At 45.6% G+C, this 16,126-nt stretch overlaps 1 protein-coding gene across 1 annotated transcript in view; it reads left to right on the top strand.

Moving 5' to 3' along the window:
- SIPA1L2 (signal induced proliferation associated 1 like 2) overlaps nt 1-16,126 on the top strand; it is a 198,707-nt gene that overhangs the window by 117,503 nt on the left and 65,078 nt on the right. The window contains 3 exon segments of the mRNA XM_036277621.1: nt 4,574-4,748; nt 8,448-8,551; nt 8,842-8,843. Coding sequence (XP_036133514.1) covers nt 4,574-4,748; nt 8,448-8,551; nt 8,842-8,843 — 281 coding nt within the window.

The raw sequence follows: 16,126 nt of genomic DNA on the forward strand, positions 1-16,126 counted from the left end.
TGCCCAAGTGAAGCAGGTGTTTGGGATGTCTGTGTAGCGGGATAGGACTGGAAGCTGTGCCAGGCAGTGTCTTAAAGCATTTAGGTACTTCTGGTGAGCACCTGTTTAGTGTGAAGTCAAGGAATCACTCGGGAGTGTTGGGTTCTGCCTTTAAAGAAACCAATGCATTGTGGTTTCTGTGTTTTTGTTTTGAGACTGTATCTGTTTGCTTTGTTGTACTTTCTTAAGAATATATAATGTGGGACTTGTAACTTCCTGTAACTCTCCATGGTATCTGTTCCCATGCTGCATGAAGGAAATATTAGTCCTGTTCATCTTTAAAAGAGATTGGACAGCTTTTTTTCACATCACAGATTCTAAAGGACCCTTAAAAGTACCCCCTAACCTGCCAAGGGGGTTGGGAGTTTATTGTAAGTAACACCATTTTTATTCAGTTTCCTAACAGTAAATCTGCCAGGGAGGGGTGGGCCAATTTTACGTTGCTGTTGCTTTAGTGGTTCTAACATTGATAGACATTTACAGGCTATATCCTCAGCTTATGCTTTCTTGGGGTTTGCCATCCATCAGGTTGGTCAGTCACTGGTGCAGCTGCTTCAGACTTTTTCGCCGTGGGAGATACGATAGGTACTCAGGTCTGTTATTTCCCTCTTCAAGTTTGCGAAGGTGTTTTGAGAAGGAAGCCTCCATGCTATGGAGATTATGAGAAAGTAATTATTTAGCAGGGCTTTGAAAGTTTTGTTACTTTATATCAATTCACCTCTCAACTTATAAAACCCATTTTTAATAAAGACTGTGCTAATTTATATAACAGGCAGGTTCACAAAATGATACAGGTTGGCTTTTTAAAATAAAAATTTAGATAAATTATGACAGTTCACTATCTCAAAATATTTTGGCATCTTTGACAGAATGGCTCATTTGTTCTTAAGCCAGCTGCCCGCGTCCCTCGTCCCCCCACCCCAGACACATGTGCACGTACATCTCTGGCTGCTTCCAGCGGGCGGGCTGACTAGGGAGAATGCAGCGGAAGGGCTTTCTGTTCAAGGCACTTTTGAGGCTGTTTTGCGTCACCTTTATTTAATTTTAAACTTTCTTGTCCATTACGGTAAGGCTCCTGGCCTTGGAAATAGAGCAGGAGGCACAGACTATGCCGGGAGGCTGTCTGTCTGTGCAGTGTGTCCGTACATCCGGCTCTCAGCACTAAAGTGCTATGGAGTTTTGACTGTTTGCCACAGTACAGGTGCCCAAGTGCCAGCCTGGCGGCCCCCCGGGACAGCAGGACAGGCCGTGCTTCATGTCAGATGGGTAGGTAAAGGTCAGTAGAACGGCGAGTGATCGAAAGGGCTCAGATGAAACCTTGTTCTGGGAGACCTGGGGTTGTAGGCCCTGGGGAGCTGGAGTCTGTTCCTTGCTTCGTGTGGTGAGTCTGTGCCAGCTCTCAGGACCACGGGGGGACCGTAGTTGGTGTTACATTTCGACTGTGTGCATGAAATCTATAAGAGACCCAGGTGAGAGCTGTGTTTTCACTGGGTGTTTCGTGCTGTTGTTCTGGGGGAGCTGCAGCCAGGTGGTGAAGCAGCCACGGCTGTTTATCCTCAGTCACCGGAGGTAGTTCTCTCTCCTGGGTTCCATCTGTGGCCTCTCACTGGCAACTGGTCCAAGGGGCAGAGCTGGTGTGTGCCTGTGAGAGTCAATCTGGGTGGTGTCCGTGCACTGTGTGTGTGTACGCATGTGTGCATGCATGTGCAATGCGTGTGAGCGCACATGTGTGTGATCATGTGTACATGCATTTGTGTGCGTGTACGTGCGTACAAGTGTATGTGCATGTGTGCTGGTATGTGTATAACGATGTTTCGACTGGAGCCACAGCTCTGGCCACTGTGATAGGACTCCTGGGGTTTTGAAATCTATTTTAGCCTAATTTCCTGTGTGCCCAGTGGCTTCTTAGATGGACGCAGTCCCGTTCACAGTTAGGATCTAGGCACAGGTGATGTGGCTGGTGGCCGGGAGGAGAGGCTGTAAAGTGAACAGCACTGCAGTCAGCAGAGATGTCCTGGGGTCTCGGTTCTCCAGGAGCAGGTAGCCTGGGAACAGCACAAGGGTAGGAGATGCAAACCCCGTGCAGTCAAATCTGCATATAAGGTTTGACTCCCCACAACTTAACTACTGATACCCTACTGTTGATTGGAAGCCTTACCAATAACATGACAGTCAGAAAACACATGGTTCATAGTTCTATGTATGGTATATTATGTCCTTACAATAAAGTAAGCTGGAGAAAAGAAAACGTTAAGAAAACCATAAGGAGAATACATTTGCAGTATTTATTAGAAAAAATCCCTGTATGAGTGGACACAAGCATTTCAAACCCGTGTTGTTTAGGGGTCAACTGTCTTTGACCTTTGCCTGAATGAGAGTCCAGAAGGAGTATCAGGTACACAAGACACCGAGAGAGTTTGGAGACTATGCCAGTCCACAGAGGGCTCTGCTCACCCCACATGAGGCCACACCAGCCCCAGCGCTGTGGCCCAGCAGCTCTGCCCGGGCTGCCTCCCCAAAGGATGGGCGTGAGAAGAGGGAGGCATTTCCTGTGGAGATGCAGGCGTGGTCTGGGGGCATTGGAGGCAGCTGACAAGGTGAGACTGCCACACAGTGTGGGCACATGGCGCTGGCAGTGCTCTGAGGTGAGCAGCAGGTAGAGCGGCAGAGGACGGGCAGACAGGGACAGCAGCGAAAGACAGAGCAAACCCGAAGATGCGGTCAAGGTCGGGAGTCCCTGCTGGGCAGAGGAGTAGGGGCACTGAGCTGTTGCGGCCACAGCTGATCACTCCGCAGCCTTTCTGGTGGACTCTCCTTGGGCAAGGCCCAGGTCACTGGAGGGAGCTGAAGTCCTCTTCCAGCAGCGGGACACCCCCGTGGAGCAGTCACGTGAGGCCATGTTACAGGGCCTGCCCAGACTGTGACAGTCCACGTCACTGACTCTGTGGTGGTGACTGCCGAATCCTGTCTTCCTAGTTCACTTTAAGGTCTTGAAATGTCTTCCGAGGCCCTCGAAAGCAGATCATGTCTGTAATGAAACAATATTAGGCGTTTAATTGTACTGAATGGTTTTGAAGATGGTCTATTCACACTAAATGTGGTATCTCATTTCTTTGGATAATTGGAGTGATCAGAAACATTTATTCCTCAATCACTGAATGAATGGAAACTTGTTATTTGTTCTTGGTTCAATACAGTTCACAGCACCAGGAATTAAATAGCTCACGCACAGAGTGGTCCCCCACACCCCCACCGTGGGTCCATCATTACAGGTAGCTTGTTCTGTCAGGCTGTGAACAGGTGATACTTCCTTTTCTACCCCCACCCCCGAGGGCATTCAGTCAGGGTCCAGTGCATGCAGAATACTGTCCTGCTTGACTCTGCCTGCTCAACTCTGACTTTATTCTGGTGCAACAAGCTATTTCCTGCAGTTGCTTTGATTCCCCAAGCAGGTGTCTCCCTCACACTCTTGGTGTGTGTGTTGTCTTTAGATAATGGAGATGAGACTGCTTCCATCACTCTGCCACTCGAGGGAAATGAGTATCATTTTGCCTTATTTCACTGATATATTCAGCTATGAATTTTGATCAAAGGCTCTATTTTATAGCTTGGTAATAAAAGTGAACCACGTTATGGATTGATGGCTTGAGAGAATCGGAGATGTCTGATACTCTGTCAGTTTTGGAGGCTCAGATTGCTGCTGGGAAGATTGAGTGCTCCGATTTCGTGAGCGAGAAGTGGCTCCTCTTTGGGGAAACTCAGGAAGCTCTAAAGACGGATCCGGTTTCTCCCCAGCCTTGGGAGGAAGCCACCCTGCTCCCAGCACAAGGCAGCATGGACTGAGACAGAGTTACAGCAGGCAGGAACTCTTCAATTGCTATTAACATTCTTTATGGTCCATTGTATATTTAGCAGATGTTTTCTTTTCAAGATAGTAAAAAATGTAGAAATGACTAACTGTACAGCCAAAGTCACTTTTATGGAAACAAAACATTATTCTATTTACATACATAATCACAGTGTCCTTTGGGATTCTTGCCTTACCAGACCTTAATTTGATTTGTTTTTTTTACTGCAGTCTTTCATATTTCATATTTTTATGAATGTTCAAAACACAACAAGAAAGAACATTAGGAACCAGGGAGGGAAAGCTTTTAAAAGTCTGTGGCCCTTTTTTTCCCCTGACTTGGAAGATGATGCTCATTAATCTGTGGCGGGTGTGAGGGTAAGTATTTCCACAGTTACATTTTTGAGTGGTTGCTTGAACTTATCCACTCATTTTGCAAACATGGAGAATCCCACGTGGCCATGCCACACATGTCCCTCCAGTGGTACTTGGGTGTTTCTGGGTTCATATGTGTTTGTGGTCGTTTGTACAATGACAGTTGCTTCTTCTTTTACGTATTTGCTTCTGGGAACTGCCCTGACATGCTGTCCCGAGAATGGAACTCTAAGCGTCTGTCGTTCTCGTTTTCCTGGAAACTCGCTTGTCTGCTGCTCACTCACAAGTGCTCACGTTGCTCCCCCATTGCAGCTGAGCTTCCAGCACAAGGTCGGGGTCCTTTACTGCAAAGCAGGCCAGAGCACGGAGGAGGAGATGTACAACAATGAGACGGCGGGGCCGGCCTTCGAAGAATTCCTCGATCTCCTGGGCCAGCGAGTGCGGCTGAAGGGGTTCAGTAAATACCGTGCTCAGCTAGACAATAAAAGTAAGCTTCCTTCCTTCCTTGTGTGTTTAAGTCTCCCCAGCTAAGCCTGCTGCCGAAACCCGAGCGGGCGGTCACCTGCGCTTCTGTGTTGTCCCCGGAGCTGCCTGGCAGCTCATTCGGAATCCGGGTTATATTTCCTCGCTGAGCGCAGCGACACTGTTCTCAGGAGGTGTACGTTTCACATGAGCTCAGGGGCAGTTCCTTCTCCTTTGTAACACCAGCCAGAGACTCCCCAGTGCTTCGTGAAGAACCTTTCAAAATTTTCTTCTTTCTTTTAACCTCACCTCTTTCATTATCCCTTGTTCTGGTTCACCAAGGACGAGCACGCCATTCATTTCTAAAAGACTCTTAACCCATTCACATGCTCTCGGGCTGACGTTGTTCTTTTCTGGTTTTGTGATGTGAACTCAGGAGTTGGAGCTGTGATGAAAAAGCTGATGTGTCCAGTTCTCAAGGACCTTGATCAGGACACCTAAGGTGCCGGATTGGCCAATTTAAAACGCAGGTTTTCTGTCAACGTCATGTGTGAATTTGTCTTGAACCTTCATTTAGAATATCATATTTCTTATGGTCCTCATAAATTGTAAATATTCTAGCGCTTTGCTGTTGTTGAATTGCTGTGCACCTAAGATACCAGGCAGAGGAATTTCTTACATTTTGGAAAGTTTTGCTTATTATCAAGCAGTGCACTGCTTGTTCTGGTAATGAGAGAGGAGCAGATAGAGTCTGGAGTTGGAGGGTTTGGGAAAGTGTTCAGCCCACTCCTGGTAGGGATGGTGAAGTGGGGGCATCAGTGTGTGGCTGAGCTGGCATTGGAGCCAAGGTGGCCCAAGGCCCCGTAGCTCCCTGCCCCCAGTGTCCACTCATCGGGACCGTCATTGGTACTTGCCTGTATCAGGGTGGCGCCAGGTCTTCATGCATCTGTCTTCAGTTCTGGGTTTGAAAGTGACACTGAGAGGACAGGTCGCAGGACCTGGAGACAGTGTTAGCTCACCTGGGCCCATGTGTGTCCAGGGTTGGAGTTGGACCATTGGGTTGAATGCACATTGCTCTTGCCTCAGACATGTAAAGAAAAGGATAGAATGTATGACACCCACTGTGAACATCCATGTATTTTAAGAAAGTTCAGTGAGACCTTTTCTAATTTTTCTTGCCAACTGCTCTTACCTACACACACAACCTACCCCTGTAGGTACTGGTATGCCGCCCATAGGGACATCCTTCCGGAAAGCTGCCACCGACGAGGAATCGTCCCTAGGCGCACCTGCCACCTCTCTCCAGTGGAGTGGATCGAGGAGACGTTCTAAGAAACTGCAACACAGATAATGCAGATATCTTCCTATGTACATAATTGACATCAGCTTTTAATCCTTATGACTTCAGGGATGTTCTTGATACATTAGTACTAAGCACCTTAGCTCACGGAAATGGTGACATAGCATGAGATTGTGACATGTTGATTTCAAATAATCAACAAATCTCTAACTTATTTTTATAAGCTAGGCATTCTGTGAGATGCGGAGAAGTCTGAGACATTTCTTTAGTAGAGAGGAAGTTTCTAAGAATGATGTTTCATGGAATAGTCCAATAAAAATGGTCTTTCACAGAATGTACAAAAACTATCTTAAATTCAGGAGAATTGTGTTCTAATTTTAACTCCTGTCAAATCTGGGCCTCATTTTCTTCACAGAGGGAATTCAGAGTGGTCTAGAGTATCAGGGATGTCTCTTTGAGCTTTAACCTGGGTGGTGGTTCTCTCAAGTACACACTGTGATGGGGCAGGGACAGAGTGGCTGGGGGCTGCCGAGATGCTCTGCTAACCACAGTGAGTGGACCCCAGGTGTGGCGGCCTGTCTTGGGACTGGGTGCTGAGAACGGTGGAACTAGACATCTCCTGCATCTCCTGTGATGGACATATGTGGCCAGTCCCAGAATGAGCTGATCGGTTACCTTCTCCATCACCACGCTGCTGTTGGAGATAAAAATATAGAATTTCAGAAATTCATCTTCTAATACTGCTTGGAATAGACAGATTATTACCACATTAAAAACATTTTTCTTACCTCCCAAATGCATTTTTCTTCTTTTATTGCAATTTTCTGAATCTGAAACCCGTTAGCTAGACTGTGAAGTGCCCGTCAGGATTTCTTCCACTGAATTTTAACCATCACAGTGTCACGAGCAGAGTCACAGCATGCTGAGCCACCACCCTCTGACCCTCAGTGCTGTTCTGGGCAGTCAGTCTTCAAGGACAGATGCAGTCCTCACTCCCTCCTGTGCGTACCTGCTCATTTCCACAGCCACGTCCTCTGCCAGAGTCCTGAGCCAACACGGCAAAATGGAATATCACTTTCTAAAAAATCCTATGAAAAATAACAAATGCATTTAATGAATAGTAAAAAGAGAACATCCCTTTATTTGGGGTCTGGTTGATAAATAGCTAGTTCATTAGGTGCATGTCCCTTCTGACCATCTGCAGCTTGACAAGTCACAGTCACATGCAGACATGTGAAATATGCCCAGTGTTTATGAACTTGCCCACGAGTACCTTTTCAGAGTGTGCAGAACTATATGAGACATTTCTTCTAGAGGGTTTTCAGGACGATTTCTGAGTCTGATATAAATATTGGAAATAAAAACATACTACAGGATTCAGGAAGGCCCACGAAGGCTAAATGTTCTAAGGTAAAAATTCACATTTTTAGATTTTAAAGAAGGTTAACCCAAGATGACTACTTAGAGTTTAACCAACAAATACAATGGAATAAAATTTGTTTTAAGTGGTATTGAACAGTATTGTTTCTTGTTTAAAAGGTAGAAAAGCAATCCCATGTATAGGTCAAGGATTGAGAATATCAGTCCTGAGGTCTGTTTACATCTTAATTTATATTTATCTTATTATCTTTATTTATCTATATGCACAGTGGTTCAGCACCACATCCTAAAATTATTACTTGAATGTTTATAGTTGCCATGTTGATTCGGGTGTCTGAGACTCTCAGTCTCAGGTAATCCATTGATGATACAGGTGGGGTTTGAATCACAGAGAATCACTCAGCTTTTCAAAAGACGAATCACCGTGTGATTGACAGGGGTTCAGATGTCACAGTTTTAACGTGTCAGTGCATAATGTGCAGAAGAGATCACGTTCAGTCTTCGTGGTCTTAGTCATGTGACTATCTTGCATTGCCTGTTGAAAACAGAAGACAATTATTATATCATTCGGGGAAGGAAATGCTTGCATTCCCGTACTAAGTTCGTCCTATTTTATTGTTCTGGGTTCTGACTGAGAATGAACTGGAAACACACACACTCACAAGGATGGGGCCAGGGTACTGCTGGTTGGCTCAGACCTTCAGGTGCACCCAGGCTTTCACCTGCCACCTTGCCACGTCTTCCCTCCTGCTCTCCTTGCCCCAGAAGTCCCTCAGTCCTGGGGGTCACCTACGTCAGGTGGCAAGAGTGTGGGAGGGGGACCATGAGCTGGGTAGAAGGATGTGGGTGCGAGCAGGCAGGGCCGCAGATCTGGACTGGAAAACAGTAGACACAGTGTGTAGTGAGAGGGCTGGGTGACTGTCGGGATGCTGGTTGAGTAGTTTGTTTTCTCAATTGAATTGCTTTCTGTAATAATGACATTTTCAGTGTTAAATCGCGGAGTTTTCAGTTGCCTAACTTGTTTTTGTGATTATCTGCCTTCAGCTGACTCTACAGGAACTCACTCCCTCTACACCACATACAAAGACTATGAACTCATGTTCCACGTGTCCACCATGCTGCCCCACATGCCCAACAACAGACAGCAGGTATGTGCTTCCCACCTTCCCTTCACAGCTCAGGCCAAAGCTGAGGCCAGCCCGTGGGGAGAATTCGTGCTTGTTGAATTTGCAAAGAATCATTGGTTTTATTTCTTGACATAATGACTCTTGAATCATTTGGAAATATTTGGGTTCTAAAGGGAGTATTATTTATTGCACCCATTTTATTGCACCTTTCTTTTTAAAACTTATTAACTCTTCCATGCTCACCCTTATTTCTGGCTAGGCAGACATCTCAAGGAAAACCAGCGTCAACTGTGTTGATTATCAAAGGCCAGCTGTGCAACCTGCACTTGGGTTTCTGCCTGTGGGTAGATGACTTATTCACGGAACATACCATAAGGAAGGGTCTTGTAATTCATTCACGGCGTGGCTGAATTTTAGGGGTTTGTTGTATTTGGGTTAAATCGGGAGTTAAAACAAAGTTTATTTTCATACTTAACTGTACTCTGGCTTGAAGTATATTGAAGCACTGCAGACTGTGTCGGAGTTGCTCAATAAGTACTTGTCGAATGAATGAAACTTAATGGTTGCAGAGAATTTTCCTCTTTTTAAATGCTTATGAAATTCGGCAAAGATAGTCAAAACACACATTTTCCCAAAGAAGAGGCCACTTGCCTGTCCCCATCAGAGTCGTGGGAAGCGCCTCAGATCCTGCAGCCAAGATGAAAAAGCAGACCTCTGATGCCTCAGCTGGCCCCTCACTTCAGGGCCAGCTTCTCGATCCATTTTATTCTCCTGGTAATTCCTGGAGAGCGTCCTTGCCGTCTTCTGTCTGGTACTGACCTCAGCCCTGTCCTCCCTGGATTTTCCACAGTGCTGTTCAATAATCAGCGTTCTCGCTACCTCCAGAAGTTCCATTTTTGGATCCCATAACTATTTTTGAAGAGATGGAGTTAAAAATCACTATAGCACACATATGTACTATATATGTTTAACATGAAGGATTTCTAGCTCTTAAACCATTTATTTTTAATAAAGTAGATTCACTAGATAGGAAGAAGCTGACTCAGACTGGTGCGTTGTCCCGGGTGCTCAAGCATCAGGCAGTAATAAACCGTGGCATTGTCACTCAGATGGGACTTCCTCAGGCCAAGAACATCTGTCAGCAAGTCAGCCAGTGCCTTTTGACCCCAGCCATCCAGTGTCCACACCACAAAGCCCTCCAGCTCCCTATTGGCTGGAGTTGCTGGGCTCCAACTGGATTGGCCCCGCCCTTTCTCTAAGGCCACCTCTGGAAATCTGAAGTTTGCTTGACTGTACTGTTGCCAGAACTCAAACTGGCTTCCGCCCCCGCTTTTTGTTGTATAGTAATTAAAATGTGTGGGTTTGAGTTCTCTGTATCTGCCCTCCCCCCCTTTTTTCCCTCAGTAGAACTACCCTTAAAAGTCTTGTACAAAAAATGTGTGTGGAGAGATGGGGGATGGGGAGTAATGGGGTGGATGGGTGTTTTAAACCTCTCAAACAGGAGATTTAAATATAGGTATATCCCTGTACATTGAGATAATACATTACAGACTGTGTAGCTTAAAGACTTATCTGGTTACCTTTTTAAAAAACTTGAATGCGAATGTGAGGCATTGAATAACTTATGCTGGTGGATTAGAGGTGGAAAACTGTTTTGTTTTTCCATTGCTCTTACTGTATGTGGAATATACATGGTCTTGTGTGTGGTTCACTGGGAAATCTCGATAGCACTTCCCCCTGATCCACAGGGGGTACATTCCAGGACTCCCAGTGGATGCCTGAAAGCACGCAGAGTACCAAACCCTATGTATACTATGTATATGCACTATTTTTTTCTTCTACATACATACCTGTGATAAAGTTTAATTTATAAATTCAGCACAGTAAGAGATTAACAACAGTGATTGATAATAAAATAGCAACATGCTACAATGAGAGTTGGTTGAGTGCAGCCCCCAGAGTTGACTGTCCTGCAGTGCTGTGAGCAGGTGCTGGGCAGAGATGGTCTATATTTTGGGTGGGACAGAACGGAACATCCTGAGATTTCATCACACTACTCAGAACAGGGCGAAATTGAAAACTTAGAAATTGTCTATTTCTGGAATTTTCCATTTAATACTTTCAAACTGTGGTTGACTGCGGGTAACTGAAACCATGGAAAACAAAACTGAGTCAGGGGGAACCACTGTGTACTAAACACGCTGGGTAGCAGACCAGCATAATACCTGAGGGACGAGTGACGCGGGGGAGGTGAACTGATCTCAGTTGCTCTCAGTCCTCGTGGCCTTGGGTAAGGTTCTTAGTCTCTTAGGAAATTTGATAATTATATGAGGACAGGATCTGGATTGCTGGCTAGTGTGGCTTAGCAGTTGAGCATCAGCCTACGCACCCAGAGGTCTCCAGTTCGATTCCCGGTCAGAGCACGTGCCCAGGTTGTGGGCCCGATCCCCAATGCGGGGCATGCAGATGGTGGCTGATCGATGTTCCCTCTCATCGATGTTTTTATCTCTCCCTCTCCTTTCCTCTCTCTCTAACGTCAATAAAGAAAAAAATTTTTTTAAAGACAAAAAAGAAAGGGTTCTAGGGTAGTCCCCAGGCTCAGAGGGAGAGAAGGCTGTGTCTGGAGACCCCCCAACAGGTTTGGAAAAGGTGGGGTGGCACAGGGGCCTGGCTGGACTGGATGGAGTAGAACAGCTTAGTGTCAGAATCCTGTGATTCTGCGCTCTTCTTTGAGGCTTCCTTCTTCTAGGCTGAAAAAAGCTTCGGCAGAAGAATCTAGTTGTTAATTTTTTTTCTTTATTGATTTTAGAGAGAGAGGAAGGGAGAGGGAGACAGACAGAAACATCGATGAGCGAGAACATTGATCAGCTGCCTCCCACACGCCCCACCCTGGGGACTCGGCCCACAACCTGGGCATGTGCCCTGTCCGGGAATCAAACAGGCGACCTCTTGCTGCATGGGTCTATGCCCAACCAGCCTGGCAAGAATGCAGTTGTTAATAGCAAGAACCCTGGAGCCATGCTTCCTGGATTTGAACCCTAGCTACTACATTTCTGACCTTGAGTAACTGTTTCTAGGCTTTAGTTCTCTTTACTGACGACAGAGACTAGTGTGTCTTCTTTCACTGAAGTGTGTCCCTAAGCACCAAGCAGTCTGTAAACATTTGTTGAATTAATTATTAAACCTTCCTTGGATGTAATTGGAATTAGATGAGTTAATACATATAAGCACTTGAAATGTGCCTGGCACAGTGCACTCAGTAAATTTTACTGGTAACTGTTATTTTATAATTTACTAGATATAAAGCATAAGTATTTTAGATGACTTAATTTGAATTTTATTTTCCTGTTCCCAACCCCAAAGGTCTATTATAAAAAACTTAGGCCCAAACAGTTAAGAAAGTAAGGGACTAATTTATCAATAATTTCGTAAAATCACTGTTACTTTGACGTCTGATATTTTGCTGATCACGCGTTGTCATCAAAATATTCTGTTCACAGATGAATGATGCCAGTGTACAGTCTTGGAACATGGCCTTTCCAAATTTGTTAAGGATTTTGCTGACTCTTTCTGTATCTCTCACCCAACCCATCTGTGCCCACAGGTTACATTAGTACCAAGGGCATACATGTCTGAAATGACCAGCTGGGTTTGTATGTGGAGGCCCCCAACTTGGCACAGTTATCTGGATACACATAAATTGTGCCCATGACTTTGGCCTCATTAGCATCCTGGTACTTGTGACTGTTTAACTGGCCCAGACTCGTCCACATCAGATATAATTTCCTCTGTTTGTTCTTGTAATAAATCAAGCTGAAAGCTGATTCCAAGATGTATTAAAAGTCTTTAGAGAATTCACTGCAGCAAAAGAGTTCAATCTTGGGAATGTCTGACGCTTAGAAAGAAAACCTGGCCAGACCAGGGAGTGGTGAGAGGCCCCCTCTCAGAGTGCTTCCCTCCTCAGTGGTCCCGCAGGTCTCGGGCCTGTTTCATGGGCTCTCAGTTGTCTTTCACAGGGCCGTGTCCCTGGGGGCTCCCTTCTCCTTGTCCGGTAGACAAACACAGTGAAGCAATCAGGCAGTTACCAGTGGAAAGAGCTCCACAAATTAGCTTCAAACTACACTCGGCACGGAAACCTTTTCTTCAAGCTGAGCATACAAAACAGATGAAGGGAGCATGGTACCTGGCCTTGGTAACCTTTTTTTAAATGCATAACGTTAGAGCTCTCTACTTGGAGGGGTGTTGAGCCTCATGGAGGTCCCCAAGGAATAAGACAAGCCTGTAGACATTCCACTCTAAGAATACTGATCTTTGCCTGGTGCCGGGCTTGCATCTACAGAAGGGAGACACCTTGTTAGATTTGAGCCAGGCTGGATCCTCTTCTCCTTGTGACTCAGACAGATGGAGGACGCTGCCTCGCAAGGTTTGTACTTAACTTCTGAGAGTCGCTAACTGGTACGGCCGAGGGACCGTTCTGTCCTGGAGGACTGCCCTTGAGGGCCGGGCAAGCAGGTGCTGACTGCACTTGGGTTCACCTGTGCTGTGCAGTCTTTTGGAAGAATAAAATGCTTTCTCAGCTTTCCAAGATCTGCTTTATTCCCAGGTCCTAAATAGGAATGTAGGCTTATACCTGGTAATAAGAATTACTGCATAGAATAATGGTTGGTTTTGCCCAGTGTCGGAGATACTTGTAGCTTCATAATCCTGTTGTCCTTGTTATTATTATTAAATCATCAGAAACCCACATCTTGGTTTATTTTTATTACTATATTTGCAAAATATTCAGCCTTGCATGACTGGTTTGTACATTTACTCTTGCTATTGATAAAATATTTTATATTTTATATAATATTTAATATAAAATATTTAAAGTAATGTTTTTATATTGTTATATGAAGATGATACCTCAGTGATAAATCCTAGAAATGGTCATTAAATGTGATCTGATCGCCCTGGCCAGTTTGGCTCAGTGGTTGGAGCATCGGCCCATGGACCAGAGAGTTCCAGGTTCAGTTCCCGCTAAGGGCACGTACTTCGGTTGCAGTTTGTCCCTGGCCTCGGTTGGGGTTGTGTGGGTGGCTGCCACTTGATGTGTCTCTCTCACATCGATGTTTCTCTCTCTCTCTCTTTCCCCTCCTCTCTCCCTCCAGCTCTATCTGAAGATAAATGAAAAAAAAAAAAAAATGTCCTCAGGTGAGGATAAAAAAGTAAAATAATAAATGGGATCTGATCTTTCTGCTGCTCTGAGATGAGAGCGCTTACCCAGCATGCAGGTCTGTTCAGGGGGCAGGTGGGCCAGGCTGTCTCTCGCTAGAGACAGAGCGTCTGCGTTCGTGTGGGGATGTGCAGAGATTTCCCTCTTACTGTTCAGACTGCGTTTCTACACTCACTTTCTCCATGGCTTTCCCTGGGAAACTAGACATCTCTTAAAAGTCAAAGCAACGTTCTAACCTCGGCTTGAGTATAGAGTACATGGAGGGTGTGTTATGTGTGTTTTGTGTGTACACATGTAAAATAGGCAGGTCTATGTAAAAGGGGAGATGCTTCCCAAGCAGGTTAGCAAGTGCAGAATGCTGCAGAAACGAGTTGGCATGGTGGGGGGCAAGGGGCTCTAGCAGGTGGGGGAGGCGATAAGGTCAGAGAGGCAGGAGGAACCTTAGGCAGCCCTGTGCCTCCTGACTGGACTTTGGATTCCAACCCAAGGACTAAGGTCCAGAACTTAGGATTGTTTGATGGGGATGCATTTAATTTTTTGCTCTGTTCCAAGCTCATCCCTTTGAATTTCAGAACTTGTAATCATTTAATGATGCAGGTTTCTCTTTGAAATCAATGCTCATTTTACACATATTTGCTTCTAAGACGAGCAGCTCTCTGGAGTCTGCCTCCTCTAGTTCAGGTGACACTTTCTCCTCTGACGGGACTTAGGGACTCCTGAACCATGTCCCGTTTCCACCTCCCCTCCAGAGTGAGGTGCAGACTGCTGTTTTCCTTCTGTCTTGCTAGGATTTTGAAAAATTAACAAATGAGTCTGTTCGCATAGAGGCTTATAGATCTGCCTTGTTCCCCTTCCTGCCACCTTGAGCTTTGTGTTTGCACTTGTTTTGCTTGTTGTGCTGTTTCACAGGTAGCCCTGTGGACCCCGACTTTGTTAGGGGGCTGAGAACAACCCTGAGGTTGCTGCTTCCGGGCGTGTGTGCCTTCGCCATGGGATTGGGCGAAGAACCTCACTTTCACTTTCCTTGTCATAACAAGAGCCAATTTCTGTCTCACTTGAATCAAGTGCTGGACATTTTGTGGAACTCACTATGTAGGTCTGCCTGGTGCAGTATCTGTTGACTCACTCTTGCAGTTGAAGACACTAGGTTGGTTCTCTTGGCCCTGAGAGTGTCATGAGCTCCAGGTGTCCAGAAAGGAGAAGTCAGCCCTCACGCGTGCCATTTCCTATTCCAGTTCCCAAGCAAACGCTGCCTGGTAGTCAGGGGCCTGCCTTCCTGGTTGCTGGGCTGCATTTGTTTATGAGTTGATACACCTTTTCCCTTTCATTTCCAGACTCTGATTATAAAGAATATCTCTGACCAGTTAGAAAGAAAACAGCACTGGTCACAAAAGAAATCATTTACCTTTTTTTGTAAGAAGTCCAAGAAATTACTTATCTAATGTTTGATAAGATCTTAGCAAACAGTGAAGAATGTTTTGGTTCACTTTCCAGATGTTTTATGTCTTGAGTCGCTAATGAAATTCAAGCATCCTGGTAATGGACAGGGTGCTAATTTTTCTTATTGTATTCTCCTACAAAGAGTTTTAGATTCTTGTCTTCCTAATGGCTCTCCTTATTCCACCCCCGACCCCCTCCCACACACTTTGTTTTTTCTACAAAGTGCATTTTGTGACCATGGTTAAAAATTAACTAGACTTTTAAAAACATTTTGGGCCCACTTTACAAAGCAAAAGAATGTGCTTAGAAAGGGACAAAGTGGTGACTGTTGTCAAGGTAACTAGTCCTAAAGTTTCCTTAGGCCCCTGCATTAAATACTGCTGTGGTGAAGTGTGGTGCGGACCCGACTTCCCTCAGGAGGAAGGGAAATGGATAGGAGGAGCTGTCCTGTTTGCTGTGACAGTAGCCCCAGCGAGGGCCCTGGCAAAGGAGTCCACGCCCGCCCATCACCTTTGATTGGCAGGGCCTGCAAGGTGAAGTGTGGCCCAGTAATCACTCTGGGTGGGGGGCGGGGTCTGCCTTGGCCACTGTGACCTCCACCTTCTGTTTGTTAATCTGAAAATTCCTCTGTTTCAAGGATATCGAGTCAAGTACAGTGTAAGCTGTTGTGTTTCGTATTCACCAAATATGCTGAACACAGTATTTTAGCTTTTTTGTTTTTAACTTTTCATTGGTTCCTGAACGTCCCCATCCTATCACAGTACATATGAATCATGTATTTTCATTAGTGGGGGACGAGGGAGGAGAATCTCAGCCTAGGACCATTTTTCAGCTTTTCTATTGGTGCCTGTTTTAGATACTTCCCTTTGCTTCCATCTTCTGTCCTTCCCATGCGCTGGTTCTGTGGTCAGCGTCTGTGTCCACCGCAGTGTGGCACATAC

This window comes from Molossus molossus, unplaced genomic scaffold (genome assembly GCF_014108415.1).
Source record: "Molossus molossus isolate mMolMol1 unplaced genomic scaffold, mMolMol1.p scaffold_m16_p_23, whole genome shotgun sequence".
Classification (NCBI taxonomy): Eukaryota; Metazoa; Chordata; class Mammalia; order Chiroptera; family Molossidae; genus Molossus; species Molossus molossus.